This window comes from Penicillium subrubescens (genome assembly GCF_028828155.1).
Source record: "Penicillium subrubescens strain IBT 31985 chromosome Unknown utg000005l_segment0_segment0, whole genome shotgun sequence".
Classification (NCBI taxonomy): Eukaryota; Fungi; Ascomycota; class Eurotiomycetes; order Eurotiales; family Aspergillaceae; genus Penicillium; species Penicillium subrubescens.
Genome location: NW_026643155.1, coordinates 1177835 through 1204396, shown reverse-complemented (window position 1 = coordinate 1204396; position 26562 = coordinate 1177835). Strand labels below are relative to the sequence as shown.

The 26562-nt window shown below is 49.1% G+C and overlaps 13 protein-coding genes across 13 annotated transcripts; 6 read left to right on the top strand and 7 right to left on the bottom strand.

The window, feature by feature from the left end:
* Positions 1-708: 708 nt before the first annotated feature.
* On the bottom strand, positions 709-2468 carry N7473_006926 (succinate--CoA ligase (GDP-forming) subunit beta; the record flags this gene model as incomplete). The annotated part of the gene is made up of 6 exons (XM_057152866.1): positions 709-843; positions 906-1791; positions 1903-2002; positions 2074-2146; positions 2237-2323; positions 2415-2468. 6 exons carry the CDS (start codon positions 2466-2468, stop codon positions 709-711), a joined length of 1335 nt encoding a protein of 444 aa, XP_057007204.1.
* Positions 2469-2909: 441 nt separating this feature from the next.
* On the bottom strand, positions 2910-4134 carry N7473_006925 (SDR family oxidoreductase; the record flags this gene model as incomplete). Its single annotated transcript, XM_057152865.1, has 6 exons — positions 2910-3279; positions 3349-3443; positions 3503-3654; positions 3721-3728; positions 3792-4016; positions 4091-4134. The coding sequence occupies 6 exons, from the start codon at positions 4132-4134 to the stop codon at positions 2910-2912; spliced, it is 894 nt and encodes a 297-aa protein (XP_057007203.1).
* Positions 4135-5390: 1256 nt separating this feature from the next.
* N7473_006924 (tellurite-resistance/dicarboxylate transporter family protein) lies at positions 5391-7180 on the top strand (the record flags this gene model as incomplete). The annotated part of the gene is made up of 4 exons (XM_057152864.1): positions 5391-5787; positions 5836-6151; positions 6223-6633; positions 6711-7180. The coding sequence occupies 4 exons, from the start codon at positions 5391-5393 to the stop codon at positions 7069-7071; spliced, it is 1485 nt and encodes a 494-aa protein (XP_057007202.1). The 3' UTR covers positions 7072-7180.
* A 345-nt stretch (positions 7181-7525) lies between these two features.
* On the bottom strand, positions 7526-8536 carry N7473_006923 (uncharacterized protein; the record flags this gene model as incomplete). The annotated part of the gene is made up of 1 exon (XM_057152863.1): positions 7526-8536. One exon carries the CDS (start codon positions 8534-8536, stop codon positions 7526-7528), a length of 1011 nt encoding a protein of 336 aa, XP_057007201.1.
* A 1885-nt stretch (positions 8537-10421) lies between these two features.
* On the top strand, positions 10422-11262 carry N7473_006922 (uncharacterized protein; the record flags this gene model as incomplete). The annotated part of the gene is made up of 3 exons (XM_057152862.1): positions 10422-10535; positions 10591-10786; positions 10856-11262. 3 exons carry the CDS (start codon positions 10422-10424, stop codon positions 11260-11262), a joined length of 717 nt encoding a protein of 238 aa, XP_057007200.1.
* Positions 11263-11773: 511 nt separating this feature from the next.
* Positions 11774-13198, top strand: N7473_006921 (thermophilic desulfurizing enzyme family protein; the record flags this gene model as incomplete). Its single annotated transcript, XM_057152861.1, has 3 exons — positions 11774-12069; positions 12143-12616; positions 12685-13198. The coding sequence occupies 3 exons, from the start codon at positions 11774-11776 to the stop codon at positions 13196-13198; spliced, it is 1284 nt and encodes a 427-aa protein (XP_057007199.1).
* Positions 13199-13612: 414 nt separating this feature from the next.
* Positions 13613-14494, top strand: N7473_006920 (xanthine phosphoribosyltransferase; the record flags this gene model as incomplete). The annotated part of the gene is made up of 4 exons (XM_057152860.1): positions 13613-13752; positions 13863-14175; positions 14263-14375; positions 14446-14494. The coding sequence occupies 4 exons, from the start codon at positions 13613-13615 to the stop codon at positions 14492-14494; spliced, it is 615 nt and encodes a 204-aa protein (XP_057007198.1).
* Positions 14495-15037: 543 nt separating this feature from the next.
* On the bottom strand, positions 15038-15476 carry N7473_006919 (dolichol-phosphate mannosyltransferase subunit 3; the record flags this gene model as incomplete). Its single annotated transcript, XM_057152859.1, has 3 exons — positions 15038-15199; positions 15279-15347; positions 15429-15476. 3 exons carry the CDS (start codon positions 15474-15476, stop codon positions 15038-15040), a joined length of 279 nt encoding a protein of 92 aa, XP_057007197.1.
* A 774-nt stretch (positions 15477-16250) lies between these two features.
* N7473_006918 (uncharacterized protein) lies at positions 16251-18633 on the top strand (the record flags this gene model as incomplete). Its single annotated transcript, XM_057152858.1, has 6 exons — positions 16251-16674; positions 16732-16866; positions 16935-17054; positions 17105-17239; positions 17297-18489; positions 18544-18633. 6 exons carry the CDS (start codon positions 16251-16253, stop codon positions 18631-18633), a joined length of 2097 nt encoding a protein of 698 aa, XP_057007196.1.
* A 961-nt stretch (positions 18634-19594) lies between these two features.
* Positions 19595-19870, bottom strand: N7473_006917 (uncharacterized protein; the record flags this gene model as incomplete). Its single annotated transcript, XM_057152857.1, has 1 exon — positions 19595-19870. The coding sequence occupies one exon, from the start codon at positions 19868-19870 to the stop codon at positions 19595-19597; it is 276 nt and encodes a 91-aa protein (XP_057007195.1).
* A 450-nt stretch (positions 19871-20320) lies between these two features.
* On the bottom strand, positions 20321-21622 carry N7473_006916 (uncharacterized protein; the record flags this gene model as incomplete). Its single annotated transcript, XM_057152856.1, has 2 exons — positions 20321-21244; positions 21302-21622. The coding sequence occupies 2 exons, from the start codon at positions 21620-21622 to the stop codon at positions 20321-20323; spliced, it is 1245 nt and encodes a 414-aa protein (XP_057007194.1).
* Positions 21623-22409: 787 nt separating this feature from the next.
* On the top strand, positions 22410-24655 carry N7473_006915 (ABC1 kinase family protein; the record flags this gene model as incomplete). The annotated part of the gene is made up of 3 exons (XM_057152855.1): positions 22410-22922; positions 22999-24338; positions 24410-24655. 3 exons carry the CDS (start codon positions 22410-22412, stop codon positions 24585-24587), a joined length of 2031 nt encoding a protein of 676 aa, XP_057007193.1. The 3' UTR covers positions 24588-24655.
* A 365-nt stretch (positions 24656-25020) lies between these two features.
* N7473_006914 (holocytochrome c synthase CYC3) lies at positions 25021-26125 on the bottom strand (the record flags this gene model as incomplete). The annotated part of the gene is made up of 3 exons (XM_057152854.1): positions 25021-25282; positions 25339-25994; positions 26048-26125. The coding sequence occupies 3 exons, from the start codon at positions 26123-26125 to the stop codon at positions 25021-25023; spliced, it is 996 nt and encodes a 331-aa protein (XP_057007192.1).
* Between the last annotated feature and the right edge of the window lie 437 nt (positions 26126-26562).

Sequence of the window (26562 nt, the reverse complement as noted above, 5' to 3'; positions counted from 1 at the left end):
TACATCTAAGGCCATGCCAGGCACTTCGAACGGATACATCTGGCACGACTAGTCGAGCAGTGTCTGCGCATTTTGAGGGACCCGCAGTTCCTGGTCTTTGGGGCTAGAGTACTATGGATATTTGGAAATCGACTGAGAAGGCGACGCAAAGAGACTAGAAGCATATCGTGAGAGTTGGTTCACAAGTCATACCACATAGGTCACAGCATAGTCAAAAGATCTTGGGTCTCACGATAGCTCACGTTCACATATTAGGACAAACTTGAAACTTGTAATCCAGTCCCGCTCTCAAGTCCACAAGTAACACTATCAAGATTCACCACAAAGAGGTACCATGAAGGCACAAGATCTCCCTACCAACACGAACATCTACAAGGTTTCGGTATCTCTCCATACGAAACAACCGAGTCATCATCTCACTTCTTCCAATTAGGAAATGATATAAAAATCATAGAAACACTCAAGAATACAGTGACAAAAAGAAATGTAAATGACACAGGAACAGGCGCGCCGCAGCCAAGCACACACAGGGTGGGTGGGTGTTCTCTAGATTAAAAAACAAACAAAGACGTCAAATGGTCCCCATGAAGCTGGCTCGCAGGCTCCCAATGCATGGCCTCCTCCTCCTTCTTCTTCTTCTTCTTCACCTTGAAAGATCCGTAGACTCAGACAATTTAAAATTCCATTTTAAATTTAGGTCTGAATCATTTAGATTCCGAGGGTGAACTCGACACCGACGTCGATCTCGCGGGCCATCTTGACGACCTTGGAGAACTGCACGGACTTTTCGGCGGCGTTCTGGAGGTCCTCGATGGAGAAAATCTTGAGGCCTGACTCGTTGATCTGGAAAGATATGATGTTAGTAAGGGCTTCAAGGGACAAAAAAGGGTAGGGGTATATCATACCAGCTTGTGAGCCTGCTCCATGTTGGTACCCTGGAGACGGGCAACAATGGGAGTGCGGAGACCCATGTCCTGCACAACGTTGATCAGACCCTGGGCGATGGCGTCACAGCGGACGATACCACCGAAGATGTTGACGAAGATGGCAGACACCTTGGGGTCGCTGGTGATCAGCTCGAAAGCGCTCTTGATGGCAGCGGGGGTAGCACCACCACCGACGTCAAGGAAGTTAGCGGGGCTACCGCCGTTCAACTTGATGATATCCATGGTGGCCATGGCCAGACCGGCACCGTTGACCAGGCAGCCAATGTCACCATCCAGCTTGATGAAGTTCAAGCCGAACTCGGCAGCCTTAACCTCGTCGGCATCCTCCTGGGTGACATCGCGCCACGAGAAGACCTCCTTCTGGCGGAACTCGGCGTTGTCATCGAAGCCCAGCTTGGCGTCCATAGCCAGGACCTGGTGGTCGGAGGTCTCGGACAGAGGGTTAATCTCGATCTGAGTGGCGTCCTTGTCCATGAAAACCTTGTACAGGTTCTGGATGGTGGTCTTGGCCTCCTCGATGCACTGCTCGGAGAAGCCGAGGTCGGTAGCGATGGTGCGGGCGATCTCGTCGGTGACACCGGTGTGGATGTCGATGGGGGTGGTGATGATGGCATCGGGGTTCTCCTTGGCGACGGTCTCAATGTCCATACCACCCTGGGAGGAGGCGACGATGACGGGGCTCTGGGTGCCACGGTCCATGAGGATGGCGAGGTAGAACTCGCGACGGGCGAACTTGCGCTCGCAAATGTAGACGGAGTTGCAGAGACGGCCAGCGGCACCGGTCTGCTTCGTAACGAGCTTGTGGCCGATCATCTCGTGGGCGAAGATCTTGGCCTCGGCAGGACTGCAAAGAAACACATAGGTTAGCTTGTTCTTCCGCTTATCGCAGTGTCTAACAGACACCGAATGTACCGAGGGATATCGGATTCTGTCGTAGGCGGGATAAAAAACTTACGAGTAGATCACACGGACACCACCCTTGAGACCGTTGTCAAAGGTACCCTTACCACGGCCACCAGCCAGGACCTGGGCCTTGATAACCATGTCATCGTTTCCTAGTCGTGGAGTGTTAGGCGGGAGAGCGCAAAGAAGGGGGCCAGGAAAGTCTGGAGATAGGATGATATACCGATAGACTTGGCGACCTTCTCAGCCTCCTCAGCGGTAGAAGCAACCTCGCCCTTGGGGACACCGACACCGTACTATCCTCGATTATCAGCAAACCGACCCGAAACACAATGTATATCACCGATTCTTTCCGCGACCGCAGGATCTGAACGCGCTGGACATACCTGCTTCAGGAGACGAGCGGACAGGTACTCGTGGATGGACAGGTTCCGCTTCTGCTGCTGAGCCAGACGGGAAGAGACGGAGGACTCCTAGATTGATAGACATGACATGAATCAGTTTGCAGTTCATCAACAAAAACCGGGTACGGCCCGATAGCACGGCATTCGAGGCAGATCTCACCGTCGCAGCCCTGAGAGCCGCGGCAATTGGGCGACCGCGGGCGAGCTTGAACATTGTGAATAAAAAGGAAGGGGAAGAGAGGAGAGGGGAGAGGGTAGGATGGAAGAGTATAGGATTCGAAGAAGAGTTGAGGATCGAGAACCCTTTAGGGAGAATTGGAGGTTAGTCGGACCGGGAGAACAGCTTTCTTTTTCTCGGGATGGCATTGCGTCGCGGTAAAATCGGGTGTCGCAGCCAACCAGCAGCCGGTCCCTGGCTGACTCAGCCGTACCTCGGGCGCAGACGCGAATATCACGGAACTGGCTTCGGTTCATTCTAAGAAGGTAGTAATGAGATGATATATCTCAAAAAATAGTATGAATACTATACAAGATTAGATGTTTATTGTAATACAAATTGTCCCATCGCATTATTACATAACAGTTACTCAGGGTATAGCAAAATCTCATCTCAACCACCAGATCTAGTCCCGTCTTCAACCGACCATCTCCCTTCCTACTTCTTCAACGCCGCCTTAATCTTCCACAGCTTGAACATACGGGTCATAATCCGGGTAAACAGCCCATTCCAGGCCCATCCACCCGACAGCAACCAGATCAGCCAGCTCATCCGACCCTCCCAGATCGTGGTCTTGCGACCCTGTGCCCATGGCCACAGCCAGCGCCATGGTGCCGATCCATACAGTACCTGGGTGACCACGCTGCGGGCATACTTTTCATTGGGCATGGCATTGTGTTGGCTATGCACCACACGACGGTTGTATTCTTCCTCGATAGGGAGATACATCGAGTCGGGCTTCAATGTGCGCTCGGTACGAGCAATGCGAGATTGAACGCCGCCGGTAACGACGGTGATCACCTTGACGCTGTTCGGAGGTTAGCGCATACGGCTTAAATGGTGGACTAGATGTCTTTGTTTCATTGGGGAGACTTACTCATATGGAGCTAACTCGACACGGAGGGTATCGCTGAAGGAATGTAGAGCAGCCTTGGAGGCATTGTAGACTGACCCAAACACGTAAGGGATGATCTGTGTAGCGTCAGTATATAGACTTCTCTATTTTGGTATGATAACCGGTTGATATATACCCCAGCAACAGAACCAATCTGCACGATAGTGCCCTTAGCTTTAATCAAAAGCGGCACGAAGGTCTGGCACATGGTGATGACCGAAAAAAGATTGGTCTCGAATGTCAGACGAGCCTCGTCTAGCTCCACCTCCATGGCAGGAACAGTGTAGTCTAGTATTAGCCAGTTAGTTGAATGAATCAGCTTCTTCAAATGTCGTGATAAACAGATAAACATACTTCGGCCGCTATCCATGGTGATTAGTTTAAGTCAAATCGAAACAAAACATACTCCGGGTCGGCTAACTCACGCATTGTTCACGAGATAATCAAGACCCTTGTCCCCAAGTCTTTTCTGAACATCAGCGAAACACGCCTTGACACTCTCCTGGTCATCGACCACCAGGCTCAGGGTCTCGATGCCGATCTCAGCCAAGTCAGCAATGGTAGCGGCCTGTCGAGCCGTGGCAAACACGCGCAATCCATTGCGGTTGAACTCGCGTGCAAGAGAGTTACCAATGCCGCCGGGCGAGCACCTGTTACTTTTGTCAGAGGTTTGGTTTGCGCGACGGTGTCTTGAGGCGCGTCTTGCGCAAGCTGGGATGCTTACCCGGTGATCAGCACGGACTTGCGCGTGTCCGTGACTCCTGGCATGATCACGCGTTGATTCGAGGGGAAGCTATAATTAAGAAACTGGTTAATGGTCTGGAATAGTAGCTTTAGTGCTTTTATATGCTGGAGAGAAATGAAGAGGTCAAGGGTCCTCCTATCTGATTACTGGATGTCAGGTGTAATGAACCTCGGCTCATCACAGGGGAGCTTTAGTAGACAACCCTAAACCCTATTACTTCTTTAGGATGTTGTTGTTGTTCTATGTACCTGGATCCTCTAGAACGAAACGGCAGAGATAAGCAACAAAGCAACAAAATTTTCTATCTAAATCTCTACTTGTACCAGTCAAGCAATTAGAATAGACCGATTCCTGGCAGTCTCCTGCCAAGCTTGTGGAGGAGATCCTGTGGCGGGCGGATCCAGTCCATACTTCCACCATTTTATATTTCCATCATCAATATAGTTCCAGTTCCAGGCTTTCATTATTCCCAGCTCCTAGTACCCTATCAAAGTCTATCCTTAATACACGATCCCTACAGTCGGGCTGCTATGCATTTGCATTTACTATTTGCAGTAAATCTCTCCGAAATCACGGAAACCCCCGCCCCAAATTGACGGTGGACACACCCGCTACAAGTGCCGATTCCCGAGGAGAACCCAACGTCAATCCCCATGGCCAATGAATCCAATAGAAAACCTCCTAAAGTGAATAACAACCCGCCTATCGCGGCGATCTGCGAATATTTGAGTTCGGCAAACCTCCACCTAACTCAAAAGTACAGGCTACAGATTTAAGATGTCGTTCATTCCCCGTAACTAGATGTTTAGTCGTTTTCGATTTCTTCAGACTCTCCTCTCCCCCGCTCCTCCATCTCACGATCCCGGTTCATCGCTCCACGTCATCGCCGCCCGTTTTTTATTCGTTGCAAATCAGGGCTGAAGGATCGTGTACTGGTGTCCGAGTTCCGAATTCTCCACGTTAAATGGGCCTAATTTTCTACGAATCGGAAACGAGGTCTGCACTTTGGTTGGTTGTTACCGCTGTATCGCTCGTCTTTGCTGGTGAGACGTCATATTAGCCTTCTTGGTGGCTTCCACGAGGTGCTTTTGTTTCTGTTTCGTATTTTCTTCTCGTCGCCGTCCGACGGTTAAGAAAATACTCCTCTCCCTGGTTTGATCCATGGTCCTATTGCTATCAGGACGGCGGTACCTATCCTATTGCTGTGTGTATGAGGGAAACTAGGTTTATCTCTTGGTCTCGGCTCCCCAAGCGCTACACCCGCTAGTTGTACATCGCCATGTCCTACTCCACAGACCTACAGCGGGTTCCTAGGTACTTGAGAAGCCCCGGCGACGATGGCTACCGGACACCAACGATCGAAGATGCAGAGCGGACTCTTGCTGTTCTGGGCGTAGCGGATGCTCCTTGTCTGGGTAGCAGTAGCAATGCCCGCCAGGTTCATACATCTGCATTGGAAGCCGCTTTTTACAAAGTCGCTTCTCGAGCGACCGACCAGACAAGTGATAACAAGAATTTTAGCCATTGCGTGGATCGTGATGGCGCAGAACTTACTCGGAAAGTGACGGATGCTTCGGCGTCGAGTCTTAAATGGAAGAAGCGTATTCGTCATGTTACTTGGGCATATTTTACCTTGACGATGGCTACTGGGGGGTTGGCGAATGTGTTGTATGAAGGTAGTAGTGCTTGATCTCTTTTGATACGTCAGTGCTCATGTGATACAGTCCCTTATCGCTTCCGCGGATTGGATACAATTGGAACGGTCATTTTTCTGATCAACATTGCTCTGTACCTCTTCATCTGGGGGCTTCTGTTAGCCAGATTCTACCACTACCCGTACACCTTCAAAGCATCATTTCTACATCCCACCGAGTCGCTATTCGTTCCTGCTTGTGTCGTCTCCTTTGGCACTATCCTAATCAACATCTCCCAATATGGACCTGAGAATACCGGCCCCTGGTTGATGGAAGCCGTCGGGATATTATTCTGGATTGATGCTGTTCTTGCTGTGATATTCTCTGCAGGCATCTATCTCGTTCTGTAAGTCACGAATCATAGCTGCTCTAGCTATTGGAAAGCTTCAGACTTCAGATACTAATGAAAGTCCTCAGGTGGTCCACCCAGACCTTTACTATCGCCCAAATGACTCCGATTTGGATTTTCCCCGCCTACCCCATGCTTATCATAGGTCCTCACGCCGGAATCCTGAGCGCAAAACTCGAACAGGCTCGCTCCCTACGCATTATTATCGGAGGAACAACCATTCAAGGCGTTGGGTTTCTAGTGTCGTTGATGGTCTACTCGGCCTTTATCTATCGACTCATGACCCAAAAGCTTCCCAAGGAAAATATTCGCCCAGGAATGTTTGTTTCTGTGGGACCTAGTGGCTTTACTGTCGCGGGAATTGTGAATATGGCAGCTTCGGCGAAGCGTTCATTCCCAGCGGATTTCATGGGAAATGGAGAACTGGCTGCTGATGTATTAAGGGTGGTGGTTGATTTTGCCGCATTGTGGCTATGGGGGTAATAACATTCTCCTCCCTATTTGCCCTTTCTTTGGTGACTATGGAGACTAACTTTACAACTTTATATCATGATAGGCTGGCAATCTTCTTTTTCATCATTGCAAGCGCAGCACACTGGTCTGCTATCGGCCCAGGTCGAATGGTCTTCTCAATGACTTGGTTCTCGTTTGTTTTTCCAAATACTTCCCTGATTACTGCGACATTTGCCATCGGCAAGGCATTCTCTTGCAAGGCGATTAATATCGTTGGATGTGTGGCAATTCTCCCATTGATACTCATGTACTTCTTTGTATGCTACATGATGATTCGAGCTATTGTCACACACCAGATTTTGTGGCCGCAAAAGGGAGAAGATAGAGATGAGGGTGGGTTTGCGATCCATCAGGTTCAGCCCGATGCAGAGATGTCCGATGAGACCAATAAATCATCTGTGTGAAAGGAATGTCATAAGCTGCATCACCCAGATATTCAACACGTTGAACGCACATACATGAACAACCTTTGTTTTTTTCCAAAGGCCGCAGAGAACTCCCCAAGCTAAACCCTGCTCTACATTACCTCGCTGAATTGAAATTAACAAAACGCCTGCCTCTACTGCCAAGATCGAAGCCAAACTAAGCGCTGAAGATGCTAGCCTGTCTACTCGCGCGCGCTCTCGGGACGAACTTGAAAATGAATTAATAGTGTTTGCACAGGGTTGACCCTGTCAAATACTCGCCCGAAAAGAAAAGAAACTGACAATAAAACAAGAAATAAGAGAATCCGACAAAAAAGAATCCGAAACCGAAACTAAAACCGAACCCGAACCAACCCAAACTACCTCTCTGTACCAGGTGTCCCCGATCCCCCAACTCCCACATCCGCTTCACAACTGATATGCATTGCCCACATCAATCGTCGTCAAAGACCCACCAGTACCGTCGCATATCCGCGACGAGCAAGCGGTTGCGCTCCTTACGAAGCTCATCATCCGTGAACAGGTCGAAAAGGATCCGCTTGACCTGGAGCCCGGTCATGAAGACTTGATTCCGGCATGCGACCAAGGCGTCGAGCCCCTCCTTATCCCACACGCCCTCCCAGACCGCAACACCTCCAGCCCGATCCAGTTCGTTCTGCTTAGAAACAAAATAACGGGCAAAAACCAGGCTGGAGGGATCGAAGTCCGGGCTGAGCATGTGGAGGTTCCGGGTGACGAAGATCGCCTGCACGGTCTCAAACTCCCACTCGCGACGCTCCACGCGCCAACGGCGTGCCTTAATCGCAAAGGTTGACATTTGGAGAGAGAAGGCCGTGTCCCACTCTTCCAGGAGCGTAACGATGATCTCAAGACGCTTGATTTCGGTGTCGGCGTCTTCGTTCATCTCGACATCGTGGATGTCGATGACGATCTCTCCTTCGGTGACGAGATCAAAGTAAGGCGCGACGGCCTTAGGGAGGAGGTAGACGTCTCTTCCCGCGGTGGGGGTCGGCGGGTCGACCACGAGCAAGACGCTGTGCTGGGCTTGACCAACTTCTTCGATGACCCGGCCAGGATTGCGGTACTGGTCGGGGGTGAATGAGGCCCGCACTTTACCGACGAGGCGAGTCCGCATGGGCAGTGGGTTCCACAGTGGCAGCTCTTCCTTAAAGGGCTCGAGGTCGAAGTCGAGACAGCAGGTCGGATCGGTGTCGGTAGTGGCGGCAAGGTTAATTCTGCAGTCTTCGGGCAGGAGTCGGATGGTTCCATCTGGCATGAACCATGTCGGCGGGTTCTGGGCTCGGCGAGCTAAGGCGAGGGCAAGAACGCCGTCAAGGGCGATAACTGCGTTCATTCGCTCCTCAAACTCCGTCACTTCCTGCATTCTGCGGGAGGGCCGACCGTAGGGGGGAGTGTCCCCGACCCAGTTCATGTTTTCAGCCATGATTTTTTCTGCTTCTGCTATGATCAGTCAGCTGAAACAGACTATTGGCCTCATAAGGAGGCATGTTGAGATGAATAACATGATGACTTACCCGAGATATGATGGATTTCCCGCAAAATCTGATGGAAATGGTGGACGACGAGGGAAGAAGAAAGGTGAGAAGAGAAAGAGAAGTTCATAGCTTTGCAACTGCCTGATCATTCCATGCTTATGTCGTGAAGAGGCAATCGATTATGTCGTCGAGGTTCAGTCGATTATATCGTCGAGGGAGACAGGCATATGAAGATGACAAGACGGTGACGACCGTATTGCTACATGAAGGAGACGCACAGCTCCTTGAGCTTCGAAACTCCGTATTGGAATAATCCATAATACGACAGAGAGCACGAGACTATCATGAAGCATGGTATGGCACTTGGAATCATGGAGTTGATGCATAAAGCTGCAGAGACTATTCGCAAAATCGATGAGCTGACCCATTAGAAGATCCCCCGTAGACATTATGAGGATAATTCCATCTTTAAAAGGAGAACCCTGAAGCAGAAAAGCAAATTATTAATATTATTTAGCACTTTTGGCTTCTCTGATCTGATTCCATGTTACTAAAGTATCATAGTAGAAGAAGTAATGCCTACAGTAAGTTAGGGCCAGTGTGGCCACGTGACCGTGCCACTCGCATGGACGAGGCTAACGGAAAAACCAGCCCTTTTTGCTCCTTCTTCTCAATATTCCTTTAAGAAGTTTGTGATCTACTTAATCTAAACCAAGTCGAATCTAACACTCGTGAGTGTCTAATTATTCACGAGTGCCGAGTCCTGAATAGCACGGGGGAATGCGTGACTATATGATGCTTCTAGAATGTAGATAGAATGATCTTCCTGCATTAAAAATTCTAGATACATGTTCTGCATAATACTTGCAAATCTTTGGATTTTTCTTCTACAGGAGCTCCGGTTGTGGCTAATGAAAAATACTTTATGAATTTGTAATAACAACTCAGATTATAGCTGATCGATTTTATAGACAAAGAAATCTCATGGTCTAAAGATTAAATCGGAATGCTCACTAGAAAGAAGTTTTCAAAATGTCTGTACGTAGTCATTGAGTGAGTCAAGAATCTATTTGCATGACATCTTTTCGAGGAAAAGAGATAGCTGGATCTCCCTTTTAGAATCACATCCGGCTACTTCCTAACCGGCTATATTAGACGCTAATCAGCTTCTGGGTCATAGAATTAAACTAAGAATAAAGGTTTATTTGCGTCACATGGTCTCCTGTGAGAGAATTATTGTTTAAGCTCCTACATGCGACTTGCGATGCTCATTCCTGGATCTTTCAAAACGCTAGAGGTCTGGTTCAGATTAAACCTTTGATTTTGTTGTGGAGCAGTGGAGCGATTAAACTCATGCATTAATCGGCCGAGAGAATATGCATGATCTCCCTTTCATGCACGATATTAGAGTTCATTGCGTAGGGCAAACAATAAATGCGCGTCTAGTATTGGTTCGCTGGTCCCCGTTCTAGAAGCGGGCTGAGCACATCATATGGTGAACGATTGTGCGATGCAGGATCTCCACCCGATATAGTCGGAGAGGTATATACCGCAATATCCAAAAGTTACGTCTAAGATTGATCCTGGTTTCAATTTTGAGTCAGTTCAGCTTGATGATTAATTCAGAGAAAGACTATGTAGATCAATTCAAGGAACCGTCTGCGGGATGCTGAGAACTTCCATCGTCATCTATACCCCCGATGATGCGATTATACTTTGAAGTTTTATAAGATATGCGGGTAGCTTGTATTTAGAAGTCCCATATTGAGCAGTGCGAAGTTCATTGATTTTTCTTTGTGACGCAAATCGACTTTCTATCTGAAAAGTCAAACGATGGTGTCCACTGAGTACCAAGATGCTACAACTGGTAGCAAGAACTTCATAGATGTCGAGAGCCAAGGAACGCCCCAACGAAAAGCAGAAGCGCCAAAAACTCTCGGTGCAGGAGTATGTCATTCCAATGAAGCACCAGAGAGCCGTTGTTTACTAATATCGACTACAGTCTGCGTTAGCTCTAGGCGCATTCGGAACAACCTTAACAACCCTCTCTCTGAGTCTTATGGAATGGCGCGGCGTCACAACCAATAATGTCTTCGTCGCCAATTTCTTCTTCATTGCAGCCTTTGGTCTAGTTATCACGGCGCAGTGGGAGCTTTCCATTGGAAATGGTTTTGCTTACACGGTCTTTAGTGCTTTCGGTGGGTTCCATGCTCTTTGAACTACACATCGTGTAAACAGTATAGCTGATATTCACTTTATTTAAACAGGTCTTTTCTACGCAGGCTACGGTGCCCTATTAATACCATCCCTTGGTATCGCACAGGCATACGGCGATGATACAGTGCAGTACAACAATGCGGTGGGATTCTTCATGATATTATGGACTGTGTTTGTGTTTACTTTTCTCGTCGCTTCCCTTCCTAGTAATATCGCGTATATCCTGGTGTTTTTCCTGGTGGATCTGGGATTTCTTACTGTTGCGGCTAGTTACTTTGCTAAAGCTGATGGCCACGCTGCGGCTGCTGTTGCGTTGCAGAAATCGGGGGGCGTGTTTTGTTTCCTTGCGGGTTTGATTGGATGGTATATTGTTTTTCATTTGCTTTTGCAGGATTCGCTTTTGGATTTGCCGTTGGGTGATACTTCGCGGTATTTCGGGAAAAGGAAGAGTCAGTGATGGCTGTATTTACGATGGGATATAGAAAGCGTTTGGGGGAGATCATAAGATAGGAGGTAGGCCTCATAGGCTATTGGGCGATAATACTGTCAATTTTAAGCCTCGCTTGATTTTCCTCTTATTGCCTTTGATTAGTTACAATATCCGTAGAACCTACCTCCATACTCTCTCCAGTTTCGCCAGACCATAGTTCATCAAAGTTTCCACTCGGCCGTAGTGGTGGGGCGTGAGCGGTTAGGTGATCTGCCCTCCCCTCCACCAAACCCCGATAACGACATACTCCACGACATTGACGAACGCAATGAGACCGCGATTCCTCAATTTTAGGTTAAGAATTGCGAGCAACACATCGCATCATTTGATGCAGGCAGCATGTCATACGTACGAAGTATGTCTCGAGCAACTACTAGATATACCGACCCCTCCCCTGCGTTGAATCGATCCTATACTCACCTTCAATAAGATTGATCTACATACTTGAGTACTCGAACTACACTTGTGATACCTGAAAATGACCAGGACCCAAGTCCCTGCGACAAATCCGGCTGTCTATGCCGAATACCAGGCCAAATGGTCTGCTCTTCCTGATACTGCAGACACATGGTTGGCAAGAGCACGTGAAGTCGCCGAGGTTCTGGCCCAGGATGCAGCACAGCGAGATCAGGAGAATAAGTCTCCTCGTGCAGAGGTGGCGCTGCTTAAGCACTCGGGTCTGCTGAAGCTGCTTGGGCCTAAGAAGTATGGTGGTGGAGAACAGCCTTGGAGTGTTGGGTATAAGGCTATCCGGGAGGTTGCGAAGGCGGATGGGTGAGTGATAGTCAAAGATTGGATATTATTTGAGTCTTCGATTGGAGCAAATTCTAACGTTCTGACACTATAGGTCTATTGGTATGCTATTGGGCTACCATCTCCTTTGGTCTACCACCGCCAGCATCGTCGGAACCCCTGAACAAGCCGAGCGAACCCATGAACTCATCCTCTCGAACAACTACTTCGTGGGCGGTGCTGTGAACCCTCGTGACAACGACCTGAAGATCACATCTGATGGAGACCATCTTGTGTTCAACGGGTCCAAGCACTTCAATACCGGAGGTGTTGTTTCTGATCTCACCGTGCTGGAGGGTGTACTTGAAGGCACCGAGGGCCATATCTTTGCGCTCGTTCCCACTGAGCAGGCTGGTATTCAGTTTGCCTACAATTGGCATAATATTGGTCTTCGCTTGACGGAATCTGGCGGTGTCAAGATTGAGAATGTTCGTGTGCCATGGGCTGATGCCCTGGGCTGGGATGAGTCGAGCAAGACTCCTCGTGAGGATATTCTCCTTATTCCTTTTGCTAGCCTCTTGCTGCCAACGTGAGTGTCTTCAGTCCTCATCTCCTTGATCGCGTATGGCTAACTGATCTCCTTTCAATCTCGCACAGAATTCAACTCGTCTTCAGCAATTTCTACCTAGGCATCGCCATCGGAGCCCTGGAATTCGCAGCAAAGTACACTACAAGCTCAACTCGAGCCTGGCCCTTCGGAGGCGACAACAAGGACTCCCCAACAGACGAGTTTTACATCCTCGAGCGCTACGGGAACTTCTTCGCGCATCTCCGAGCCACCGAAGCTCTAGCCGATCGTGCTGGCGACCAACTCACCACACTGTATGACCGCTACTCAACCGATCGATCGGCTCTCACTGCAGACGAGCGAGGCGAAGTTGCGGAATGGATTGCCAGCGTCAAGGTGGTCACCACGGATGTTGGACTTCGAGTTACATCGGGGATCTTTGAGGTCACTGGGGCTCGGGCCACTGCGTTGAAAGTCGGGCTTGATCGATTCTGGCGCGATATCCGGACTCATACTCTACATGACCCGGTGGCGTACAAGAACCGAGAACTCGGGCGGTTCGTGCTCCTGCAGGAATACCCCGCTCCAACGTGGTATACTTGAAAGTGGGGGTGATAACGATAGCAAAGATGATGAGTATATGAGATAGGAATCATATAATGAGAAGAGGGTCATATTGATAATGAGTAAATGACTGTATAGACTGTGTCCCTGTAGACCCTGACAGGTAGTTGAAGAGGGGTGACTATGGTGACTGCGGGACCCCGCCGGAGATAAGCGCCTCCCCGCGCCCAGGCCGATAAAATGAGAAAAAAAAAAAATATGCCGATCCGAAAATTTTCTGCCCTTTTTTCTGTGGGCCTCGAACTTTGCGACTTTCCTCGGCTTCTTCCCTTCTAAGACTTGCTTTTTGTGTCAGACCTCCTTGAGCTTATATTGCTCCTCTTTGCATTTTATCGCATATAACCCAGTTACTCCTGTCAAGACATACCTTCTCCTTCATTTCAACCCGCCAAAATGGTCCAGAAGTTCTACGTCACCTACAACCAGGTGCACAAGCTGTGCCAGCAGTCCGCCGATGCTATCCTCAAGGAATTCCACCCTACCCTGATGATTGCCATCGGTGGTGGTGGCTATGTTCCTGCCCGCATTCTCCGGTATGTCCTGACCCGACTCGACTTTGCGCGCATGCGCCAAGAAGCGAGGCACCAGCAGGGTTTCCAGTTCTAGTTCTAGCTCTAACGTACATCTTTCTTCTGCCGTATAGATCCTTCCTCAAGCGTCCCGGTGACCCCAACATCCCCATCCAGGCTATCGGTCTGTCCCTCTACGAGGATCACGGCCGCGGTGATCCCGAGGAGGTCCCCGGCACCAAGGTCACCCGCACTCAATGGCTGGACCTGAGCTCTCTCGAGATGGCCAACCTGATTGGCAAGAACATCCTGATCGTCGATGAGGTCGATGACACCCGGACAACTCTTGAGTATGCCGTGCGCGAGCTCGAGAAGGATGTTGAGGAGGCGCAGAAGCAGCTCGGTCGTGAGGGCGAGAAGACTAACTTTTTCGTCTATGTTCTCCACGTACGTTATCTCCAGACACTGCTTTGCTATCGTGTTACGGAGGATTTGGAATTTCTTTTGCTAATTTCCGGCTTTTGTCTTCAATAGAACAAGAACAAGCCCAAGAAGGGTGTTTTGCCCGCCGATATGATGGAAAGTGGTCGGTACCATGCCTCCGTCACCACTGACGATGTCTGGATTTGCTACCCTTGGGAGGCTAAGTATGTCCCTGCTGCGCGCATCTTTAACCTACCAGAAAGACTTGTTGAAGCTAACTATCTTTTCTAATAGGGACATTGATGAGCACGATGCTCTAGCCAAGGAGAACCCCATCATTTAAGCAGCTCATTATTGCATTGGCGAACTGCATTCCATTCTGCGAGGCGCTCTGGTACTGTTGGTGGCTATTTGGTGCCTCAGTTTTGACAACGATGGCCCCCCTCTTCCCGGCGTGGAAGTAGATCCCGGGCATGTCCATTTTTTACGATATCCTTATGAATTTTTAGAAAAAGTTTTCCCCCCATAATTCATACATACCGACCACTATATCCCAAATCGAGTCTATCTGTCTACCAGATCTGCAGGGGTGGTCGAATCTACAAAGAGAGACCAGACCTCTCGCGAGAAAGATCCAAGAATCAAAAGCCTTTGAATGGGTATCAAACGGGAGTGTTTATTTGTTGGCAAAAAGAACAAACAGCAATTAAAAAAAGCACCGTGTTTTATAATGCCCTGGTGCAGGCACAAGCCTTCCTCCTCCCGCCTTCTTTAGGTGGGTAGGAGCTAAGCTCCTGCATCCAAGCTCTAGGACAAGGTCGGCCCCGGTATCCCGCCCATGCCCTGATAATCCAATTCCACACGCAACATGATTGTATTTGAGCGTTTAGTCCACCTCGACATTGCCCTTGCGCAGCTCAACCTTGGCCAATTCAATCTCCTTCTGCAGCTCGGCGTGAGCCTCGGGGACGTCGTTGAAAGTGAAGATTGCCACACCGAGGCGACCGAGGAGGTAACAACCGAAAACGATGAGCGCGTAGAAGGGGAGCTATAATTTGAACGAAAGAGGTTTGGTTAGTGTTCGGTGTTGGCGCGCGTCAAGGGTATATTGCGTTGTCGCGACGTACCACGGGGATGATCTCGGTCTGGACGGTCTCGTTCAGGGGGACCAGGCCGAGGTAGAGGGAAAGGTAGAGCTATAAGGCATGTTAGCGAATGTATTCGGGTATGCGTCCGTGGTGGGACTGGGGGCGTTATGTACTGGGCGTTCAACATACGGAGGAGACGAGGAGGAGGACGGAGAGAGTCTGCTGAGCGCGTGTCATGATGAAGGTAGGGAGAGAGGGCGTTTTGACAAAATGGAGATTTGGAGAATTGTAAGGAAAAGAGGCGATCGGGTCGGTAGGCGACTCAATATCAGATCCAATTGACCGCAGAGAATGAAGGAGAGACGGGGTCGGTTGTGAGTTGTCGAGTTGTTGGAGTAGTGGGACGGGGGAGGCCAGCTTGAGGTGATGCTTGGCAAGGCGGAAGTCCCCTGGGGTCCGCCGGTTTAAGGTGTCGATGTTGATGGCCTGGGGAACTACAATGGGTCAATAGTACAGCTCCATGTGTACAGTACTAACAATTAGCAGATACGCTAGCTACAAATTGAACCTGAGCTAAATCTAGGCAACTCACGCTCATCATTATCTTTTGATTAATATCAACTCTGTTGAATCATTGATTCTGTCCTCGTCCCACTGGCTTGTCCACACCTTACCTAAACAGGGTGGGTGCCTGAATCCACCTCAGGCAGCACTATCGCGATTGGATCGTTTTCCGTGCCAAATCATTTAGTGTCTCTTACCTCGAAGCCCTGCAACTCATTCGAGTCCCTCGTGAGCATATCCAAGGACCCACCAGCACTTCTCTATGACTCAAATGTCACATTAGTGTCCTCACCATCTCCCCTGGTTCTACCATCTAGGCTCCTCTCGTCTCCTCGGAGGGAGTCTATATTACCCGTCTAGGAAAGGAGCCTCACCACTCCACCAAATCACTCGAAGGCAGCCATCACCCCCTCGCGGCTCAAAATCTAACCAGAGCAAAGACCCAGTATGGCGTCTGCAGAGGGTATATCTATGGCCATGGCAGCCGGGACAGAGGCTGCTCGCCAGCACTCTGTTCAAGCTACCAGCTTTGATTTCCCATCCGTGCAACAAATCTTCTCTGAGTTGCCTGAGTCGTCTTCATCTTTGTCTGATCGAGGCTCGGAGACGCTGAGCTTGGAAGAGCATGAGAAGATGTTTCGTGCCTTGAGCTTGGTCATTGAGAATGCCGAGAGCGCGGCCGAGTCCGGAAATGCCTTTGATCTTAAGGAGTTGCATGCTTCCCTGGAACAGGCTGATGCTGATGCACGACGTGGTCGAAGGGATGTGGAGTCCTTGCAAAGTGTGCTGGAAATTCTCAACAAGCTGTGGGCTAGTAACTCTGAGTTTCTAGTCCAGGCCGCTGAGGTTATGGCTAATGGGAGTCGAGAGCGTGAGCTTGTCCTGGTTCTCTTCTTTTTGAATGGAATGCAAACTGACAGAAATTTAGTTTCATGGCGTGGTCCAATCGGAAAATCTGGGATCTTGAAGTTCTTCCTCGATGTCATCTCATCCAAGAAGAATGTGGGCGTCAAATTGCTGTACCATTCTTTGCGGTTGGTGGGCAATACTTGCGCTGATATGAGTACGTCAATCGGATATGCATCTCTCCCCTCCCATTGCGACTTTACTAATACAAAGACAAAAATGTAGACGAGAACAGGCAGATTGTCCTCGAGGGGTTCTACACGCTCCCAATCATCAGGCATTTCCTGAACCCTGAGCTGGTGCATGTTGCGATTCCAGTTATCTACAATATCTGCATGGATTATGGTGAGGAATCTTCGCATCTCCATAAATAGCAATCACTAACAGAGAAACAGAGCCCGCGCACGCCCAAGTAGCCGAGAACCGAACGGCATACATCATCTTGAAGCTTCTCAAAGACGGTGTTATTAAGGATAACAGTGCTCTTCTCAACTTCTCTTATGACCTGGTGGAGCTGGCCTCGGAGCAAGGTAAGACAACGAAATTTCCATGGCTGATTAGTTTGGGCTCATGCTAATCCTGCACAGCACAAGGCATTGATAACTCTCCCGATGGAACTATCTGGCTTCTCACACAACTCGCCTTGGAAGAAACCGAATTCGACCACTTCTCTTCACTAGTGAACAGTCTCACAGCCTACCTGGACAAAGAGCGATTCCAGAACGCCTGTGTTTCAAACAACATGGTCGAGGACGTGCTATCTGTTCTTCGCCGGTCCTTCTCCATCGAAATCGACGAGACCTCAAAAGAGGAAGTTTCAGGCATTGCCCAGATCCGACTCAAGATCAACCAAGCTCTAGGCGAAGTCTCAGCTTCGGAGTTATTCGCTGAGCACTACCCTCTTGACTCTGCCCTAGCACAGACACTAAAGTCCTGGATTATTGCAGACGAGGAGCAACTTCAGATCTGCGCGTGCGTCATGCTCGGAAACCTGGCTCGATCTGATGAGGTTTGTCAAGTGATGGTGCGGGACTTGAAGATTCATGTGGAATTGGTCTCCGTCCTCGAAAGTGGCTCGCGCGGTTCAGTCCTTCACTCTGTCCTTGGCTTTTTGAAGAATCTCGCCATCGCTGGTGATAACCGCGTCAGCCTTGCCGAAGCCGGGATTATCCCAGCTGTATCCCGCTTATGGGCGTTCGAGTCCGTCCCACAGGTCCAGTTCATGGCTGCTAGTATCGCTCGCCAAGTGACTATCTCTTCCATGGAAAATATCGCGCGTCTGCTGGCTCCGCTGTCAGAAGACCCGGATTCCCCTGCTCACAAGCGGACCTATCTTTCCCTACTACTATCTCTCTTCGAGAAGACTGACTCTGCACCTATCAAGACGGAAATCGGACGTACTGTGGCTTCTATTTGCCGAACGGTTACTCCAAAGGCTCGCGAGGGAGATGAAGCTGCGAAGTCACTGTTGGAAAAATTGTACACCCTCCACGAAGGTGTTGCTCGACCAGTCGGTGCAATGATTACTCAAACTCAATGGCCTGTCGTTCGAAGCGAGGGCTGGTTTGCTCTCGCTTTGATGGCAAGTAACCATTCCGGCTGTGTAGCTGTGGTGAACTGCCTGCACAACGAAGAGGTTGCAATGCTACTTAAGAAGACTCTAGATGGGGAGGTTTCTGCCTCAGATGCCTCCGATGAATCCAGCAAGCCGGATGAGACCCAAGTGACCAAGGACCGAGACAATGTCTTTGTTCTTGTGCAGGAATTGTTGAAGAATGAGGTAAGGCTTCTCTATATTTTGAATTTACTTTGTGTCTATACTAATCACTTCCAGGCTGGTGCACTTCCTATGGGTTCTCGGGAAACGTTAGAAGGTCTAGTGAAGACTAGCTCGTTACGACTGAAGGGTACACAGGATGCTTGAAGTAAGCATTAAGGCTAGCATGGCCGCGCGAATACATGATGACTATGATTTGACGGATGTGACTTTCATTCGTATGTTCTGAGGTACTTTTAGAATAAGACACGGACGATAAATCAAAGAAGGCTGCACAGAATCAACGGACCATGTCAATCTTAAAGGAACAACAAGTCTCATGCAAGCGAGGTTCAATCCACAGCATGTGAATTATCAAGGATACATCTCTAGAGAATAAGCTATAGGTAGTGAACTTTGAAAGGCTACCAGAAGCAATTTCAATTTCACAGGGAGCAATAGGAAAAGTCGATGAGCGAGCAAGCAATAGTGACTCCACCGTGTATGAGCAACCTTTCCATCACGAATATCATAGATTCAAATCATGACTAGGTTGTAAGCCATTCTGAGACTTGCCGAAGGACATGTTGCCACTTTGACACACGCTACTTCTGAGGTATGTTGGCAACTGTATCTCCTGATGCAGCATATGGAGGAGGTGGATCGTTGCACATAGAAGAACTTGACGCTGGCGGGTTCGACTTCGTATCTTCGGATGCTTCGTCTTCGTATGTGAGGACATCCCAGAAATGTCCCTTTGTTAATGCCATGGCATATAATGGGGTTGTGTCCCACAGCAAATCTTCAATGTCCTGTTTGTTCTGCCCCTTTTTTTTTCTGTGAACTCAACCCCTCGATATCGAATGCAATATCCACATTCGACAGTGCAGTGACCTTGCCCTTTCTTTCTATGTGCGGACGAGGCACGTCTTTCGCAACAGCCACATCCCCGAGCACAGCAGCCTCCTTGACTCACACAGTCGCCAGTCAGTCTAGTGGTGAGGAACCATGTAGGTCGTTCTCTGACGGCGAAATAGTTCTCTCTCACACAGCGTCCCATGCTCCATTCAGCTCGGTAGAGAGTCTGTTCTTGTAACCCGATTGTTTTTCGAAAGTCCTTGATTTCACCCTATTTTTCAAACTCTGCTTTGGCGTTGTCATTGTCGGGATCAATAGCCATTCGCTTCCTCTGCCCTTCCAAATTTTCTTCCAGCGCCTCCTCTCGCTGCGTACTTTCGCGAACATGGGTTTGGGCGATTATAATGTTCAAGAACATCGAAGCTTCATAGTCATTGACATATTCTTTGTTTTCATCGTAATGATGGAATCTTCTGTGAGTTATGACGGCCTCCGCTTTGTCCCACCTTGTGACAGATCCGTACGATGGCCAGGTTACGAGGGACATTTTTGAGTCTAGCTGCGAATGATTGAGGAAAATAGGAAGTGTTGTAAAGTGGCTGTGAATGATTGAGGCATAGTTCCATCTGAAAGAGTAGCGGACCCTAGAATAGGTACCAAAAAAGGACTAGTATGTCTAAACAATCCATACTTGGTTGATAGTTCACAGCAGCGGCGGCATCTGGACTTCACCCTGGTCATCATTGAGTCACCAAATATTCATGCTCGCAAGTAACAAGGTGCGGTCTCGCCCACCAGACTTGGGCGATTAATCCAAGTGCCAGCTACCTGCGAAATCGTATCATTCGCATAATGCGTTTGACACTTCTCTGAAACATGGAAGAAAATTATAATCATGTTTTTATATGTCCAAACTTTCTAAATATGTGCATATCCTCATGAAACAACATCCACCGCCCAGGCTTGCTTCACTATTTCAAATCTCTTCCATATCCCATTACATAGTCTGTCGGCAAACCTTTTCTTGAGCATAGGCACGATACCGCTCCAAAAGATCCGTCGCATCCAAGCCATCAGCACCCAGTTTAGCCGAGTAATGCGATACCAGGCCCTTCCCGTCAATCGTAACGTTAGGACGAGATCCATCTGCCGCAATCCACGACTTGGATAGTTCTTCACTGATTTTATGACCGAAGATCTCCCCCAATGCCTCAGCATCCTTGCCCCAGAAACAACCGAAACTGCTACTGGCAGGCTCAGTCGGGTTCACCCACATGGGGAATTTGTATCGACTCAAAGTATTCGACTCAAGGTGATCAAGGAACGAGTAGTGCTGCTGTGCACTAACCGTCCAATCCTGCAGAGTCGGACCGGTTTCCGTGTACACGGAAGACGCAATGGGGTCTCGGTCTGCGCCTGCACCGGCTGGTAATAGCCAACGATGGCCTTGGAAAGGTGGTTGAAAGCCCTTTTGAACTCTGAAGCTGGCGGGTCCTTCCCATCGTGGAAGACTCGATGCCCTCCAGTCACTGCGGAGTTGGGACTTTGACCGAGAAGGCTGCTCAACGTGGTGGATTTCGGGTAGATATGGTAGCGCAACACCTGGATGGCTGTGGAGAGAAGAGAGTGCGCCTTCGTTGACGACATTTGCAGATACCATCATCGCTCCAGGGTTGTCCAATTTTGTTTTGACGATCGTTGGGATAGTGTGGTCTTCCATGAAGACGACATCCCCGTCAATACGGATGTACATGACGTCGTCGTGGGTAAACTTCCAGTCCATATCGTGACCGGATAGAGAGATGGCGTATTCGGGGGTTTGTTGTACTAAAGATTTGAGCCATTGTAGGCTGACGGCGTCTTGCGTCTGGGGGATGAAAACAACTTGATCGAGGAAGCCATGATTGTGGACCAAGTTTTGCTATGAACTAGTTAGACTCGAGAGTCACACTTCTGACAACACGGGCGAGCAACTCACCTGTAGGTAACAGTCCAGAATAGCAGTGCGCTCATGGTAGTTGAATGGAACCAGAGCAACTATCTTGAACCCGTGTGGCTTCGGGAAACGTTCCGAACCATGCGAGAATGCATAGAACGGCGAAATATCCTTGTTGAAAAGCAAAGATGTCGGGTCAAATGGTAATAGAGATGGGTTATAATAACCAATCACTGTCAATATAACGCACAAATAACCCAGCAGACTCCATGATAACACGACTGCCCAGTCACGCCATGTGCAAAGCTCCTCCTCTTCGTCGTGATTAGCCTCGACATCATCCAAATTTCGTGAGCGGCCCATAGTGAAGAACCGATCGGCTGGTAGTCTCAAAAGGTATTGAAAAGGTAAGCTTCATCATGAATATTAGGGTCACCTTCGTCCATTTAATTACTACGCAAGGCCCTGGCCTATTTCATCGATCTGTAGCTTCTTTGTCCCGTTTTCGGGGTACCTGGACCCTCGATGGTAACATGAAACCGCTGCAAAAAAGCAAGATCGACGGATGAACGCTTTACTTTCTCCTTGGTCGAATGGTCGTTATTGAGTATCCGGAATAGGACTTGAATAGGTGGAAAACGGACAAAGCGACAATCGAAGAATGCGCCCTGGAATGTGGAGCCCCTGGGTTTTGCGACCGCGAGTCCGTATGTACCGCCTCCTCCAGGATCTTCGGAGATCTCATTGTGTTTTTGAGGCTGTGTAAATGAGATGTCTTAAGCTTATTATATTTTTGTAAAAATGTTCTCTTGTATCGTGGGTCGAGGGTTGTATAGTTCACGACAAAGGCTTCGGTGGCGCTTGTATAGTTCGGGGTAGCCAGACAGGGAAGGGAATTGGTCGATGAGTCCTGATTAACACTTTCCAATTTCTGAAATAAATGAATCATTATGACTTGCTTCTGACGATCTCCTTTTATTTACTATTCCACTCGAGTATTTTTTGAATGTTGCTATTATCAAGAGTGCATAATAAGCTTATGCATCCTCGGCCCACGGAACCTGTTTCGATGACGTCGCAACACGTGCCAATTATCGGGCCTGTTATCGGTCGCCGGTCATCTTCTTCCTCCATGAACCACAATTGAATCATGAGGGCCGTCCTCCTAGGTCGGCTCTGTCTAAGGCGTGGCTTTACACATCTACCGCGACATGCATTTACACAATCATGGCGAGTACCCGCCAAGCGCATTCCCAGAAGGGCACCGGCGCCGGTGATCGGCGGGCTGGTGATGGCTGCGCTCGCGCCCAGCGCATTTCTCAAGCTTGCGGAGGACTCGGATGGCGATGACAAGACGGGTGAGATGCAGATGCTGGAGGCTTCGCGGGAGGAGATTCGGAAGACGGTCTCGAAAGATGCGAGGGGTCTTACAAGGCTTTGTCAGTCGCTCCGCGTCTTCTGGTATTACTATGTCTATGATCCCATTGCGACTGGGTTTCGGTTCCTTCATCTGGCTGTTATCTTCATACCTGTTCTTGTCACTGTGCCGGTTATTTGGATTGGGAGAAGAATTGACGGAGGTAGTAATGCGCAGACTGGCACGATATGGTGGTATCGGTTCTTGGTGAATGCCATGGAGCGCGCGGGTCCGGCGTTTATCAAGGTAGGTCTTTCAAGATTGCCTCATCTTCAGTGCGTTTCAATGGCACATGTCTTACTCGATATCTATCTCTGAATAGCTCGGACAATGGGCCGCTTCCCGTACCGATATCTTTCCACCGGAGATGTGCAACATCATGTCCTCACTCCACTCAAATGCCCCCGCCCACTCACTCGAGGATACGAAACGCATCATCCGAAAGGCTTTCAACGGTATGCCATTCGAAGACATATTTGAAGAATTCCACGAGGAACCCCTCGGTGTTGGTGCCATTGCCCAAGTGTACAAGGCCAAACTCAAGCCAAGCTTGGCCACCAGCAACCAAGAATTGGGACTCCAGCCCATCACATTAGGAGAGAAGGTGCGAAAGAACATGGACGTTCTGGTCAAGAGCTCACCACAAAGAGTACCATCGTCATACGTCGCGATCAAAGTTCTGCATCCCAAGGTTGAGAAGATGATCCATCGCGACTTGCGAATCATGGGCTTCTTCGCCTCTCTGATCAATGCCATTCCAACCATGCATTGGCTTTCTTTCCCCGATGAGGTCCAACAATTCGGTGAAATGATGAAGCTCCAGCTGGACATGCGCATTGAAGCGACCAATCTTGTCATCTTCCGCGAGAAATTCAAGACTCGCACACCAGCCTGGTTCCCGTATCCATACATGGAGTATACGACTCGGGAGGTGTTGATCGAGGAATTCGCCCAGGGTATCCCGCTAGCGACGTTCTTGGATATTGGTGGAGGTATCTTCCAACATGAGATTGCCAATGAAGGACTGGATGCGTTTTTGCACATGCTTCTGATTGATAACTTTGTGCACGCCGATCTGCATCCAGGGAATATCATGGTTCGCTTCTACAAGCCCAGTGAACTTGACCTTTCTCTTCGAAAGCACTCGCGCGCCACCGAGGCTCCGACTCGCGCAGAAGTAGACGTGACAGAGGCAGTTCTGGCGCGCTTACGTCCGCATATGGGCAACAAAGCTGATTGGGAATTTGCGCTCGCCAAACTCAACGATGAGGGTTATCGTCCACAATTGATCTTCATCGATACGGGCCTTGTCACTCAGCTCAATGATCACAATCGACGGAATTTCTTGGATCTTTTCCGGGCTATTGCCGAGTTTGATGGATACCGGGCTGGGCATTTGATGGTTGAGCGGTGTCGCACACCAGAAGAAGTCATCGAACCCGAAATCTTCGCATTAAAAATGCAGCATTTGGTTCTAAGCATCAAATCTCGTACATTTGCCCTCGGCAATATCAAGATCGGTGACGTGCTCAGCGAAGTCCTAACAATGGTCCGTGGCCACCACGTCCGGTTTGAAGGAGACTTTGTAAACGTCGTCATTTCTTGTCTCCTTCTTGAAGGTATTGGCCGAAGCCTGAATCCTAATCTAGATCTGTTCCAGAGGTGAGTACTTTCTTTCTTCTTTGGTTCTCGGTTGTGTCTATCTGGTTTCCCAAACTAATGCTCGAATATAGTGCCCTTCCTATTCTCCGACAACTTGGTACTGGCCAAACCTTCTTGCAGACAGTGCGTTCGGGCGATACTTCGATGCTTCGGGTCTGGGTTGGCTTGGAAGCTCGTGGGTTGCTGCAGGCCAGCATTGAAAGCGTGGAACGGTGTGTCAAGTATGATTTGTTGTCGCCGAATATTTGAGGATAGACCATTTCTTGGTTTTTTGTATTATAGACTCTTTTTTACACATGAGAATTCAATGACATGAGATATTTTGTAATGATGAAGAGGTGCTCGTTGGGCGTATTAGCAGGTAGAAAGAAGATTGGAATAGATTCATTTGAAGCTGAAGCTGAAGATTAAGCAAAATGAAACAAAAGAAAACTCCCAATTCATCAATGCATCCTCGCAACATCACTTTCCTTCCATTATCGTCTGCCGGTGTACATAAGTTGATGGTAAATGAAATAGTAAGACAAGGGGAAATGATATAAGACAGGTGTGAGAAGAAGAAAAAAGAATATGGAAGGTCATGAAAAACAACCCCCCGAACGCCTGTGCCATGTCTATTGAATTTACAAAGTGTGAGAGTGGAGAAGCATCGAACTTCAAGACCGACTTGGAGACGGTTTTTTTAGTGGTGGCCGTGACTCTGGCCAGGTTCACGGACAGCACCGCCGCTGGCTCGCCACCAGACATCACCACCCCATCTCATCAGGCGCTCGACGGCAGCGGTGGGGGAGTCCAGAGCAGGGCGAATGTCAAGGTAAAAGACGGGCTCACCGTTGGGCTCGGGATCGCCGGAGTAATAATCGATCACGTAACGGACCTCCTTAGGACCCGAGGGAGTTTGACGCTGAACGAACCAGTCGTGGCGGTCGAAGGGGGGAGGAGACCTAGAAACAAAAATTAGCGGATGTTTTGCAAAAAGTCTTGCACAGGCAATACATACTCAAACTTGGCAGGGTACACCCATCCAAGGCCCTGGAAAATGCGAGCCTTGGGAGTCAACTCCTTAGGCCGGCCTTGGAATCGGATCAGACGAGGCTCAGTCGCCTGATCAATGTTGCCCGTCATCTCGTCCCTCATCAGCTGGAAGTTCAGATTCTCTTCACCGCGACGGCATCGCTCCCAACCAGCTCCGAGACCCTTCGCGAACGTACGTTCCCATCCGATGATCTCGTTCCAAGCACCTTCGTTCAGGAAATTGTGAACAGCAACCATAGACTCGACCGCATCCTGGGGGGTATCCGTATATCCTTTGCGCAGCATCGCGTTGTACATTTGCTGCGCGGAGGGATACTCCCAGTTACCCTGCGAGTCACCCCTAGGAATCGATGACGTCTCACGATCAACGGAGAGGTCAACGGTCTGCTGGGGCGCGCGCTCTTGGGAGATCGAGGAGAACATGTAGTTCAGCGGGTTCAGCTTGGACAGGGTGGACTGTTGGGGAGCGGCCGGCGCTGGCGGAGCGGGCGTATCCACGGGTTTCTGGGTCGCATAAAAAGGGGAGTCTTTGGCCTTGGACATGGGACAGTTGCTGGGAGGTTCGGCAGTCTTGGGTGCAGCAGCTGGTGCTGAACCCGACTCGTGCATCGGACATCCGGGCTGTCGATAAGGGTCAGTCGCGAAACAATTGGTCTGTTTTTTGGGAATCATACTGGAATGGCAGCACCAGGTGTTGTTGGGTGTGGCGCAACAGGCGCCTTTGACTGTGTATCGGCCCAGAACCAACCCATTTTGAATTAGACGTTAGAATGTAGAATGTCAGACGTATACAGGATAAAATCGCATTTCGCGATAAAAGATCGGGGAGAAAAATGCGGAGATGACATAATGTGCACGTGATTTGGATCGGCTTCCTGATGCCGAAGTATACAGTAGTCCTTTGCCGGTAGATCTTGAAGATGTATCGATTTGCATCCAAGTCTGACATCCTTCTATTCTAACTCTCAGCTATCATTTAGTTATCTCTCATCATCTTATATCGTAGACTTTTCAAGATTACACACAAGATTCAGTCCAAAAACCTTGCGAGACCATAAATTTCGTATACGCTAAATGTACAGACAAGCAAACAACCATCAATTAAATCCGCCCATGACCCATAAAGTTACACTGGACCTTTTGAGTTGTACAGAGATTAGAAAGAAATCTTGTAAAACACAGGGTGGCC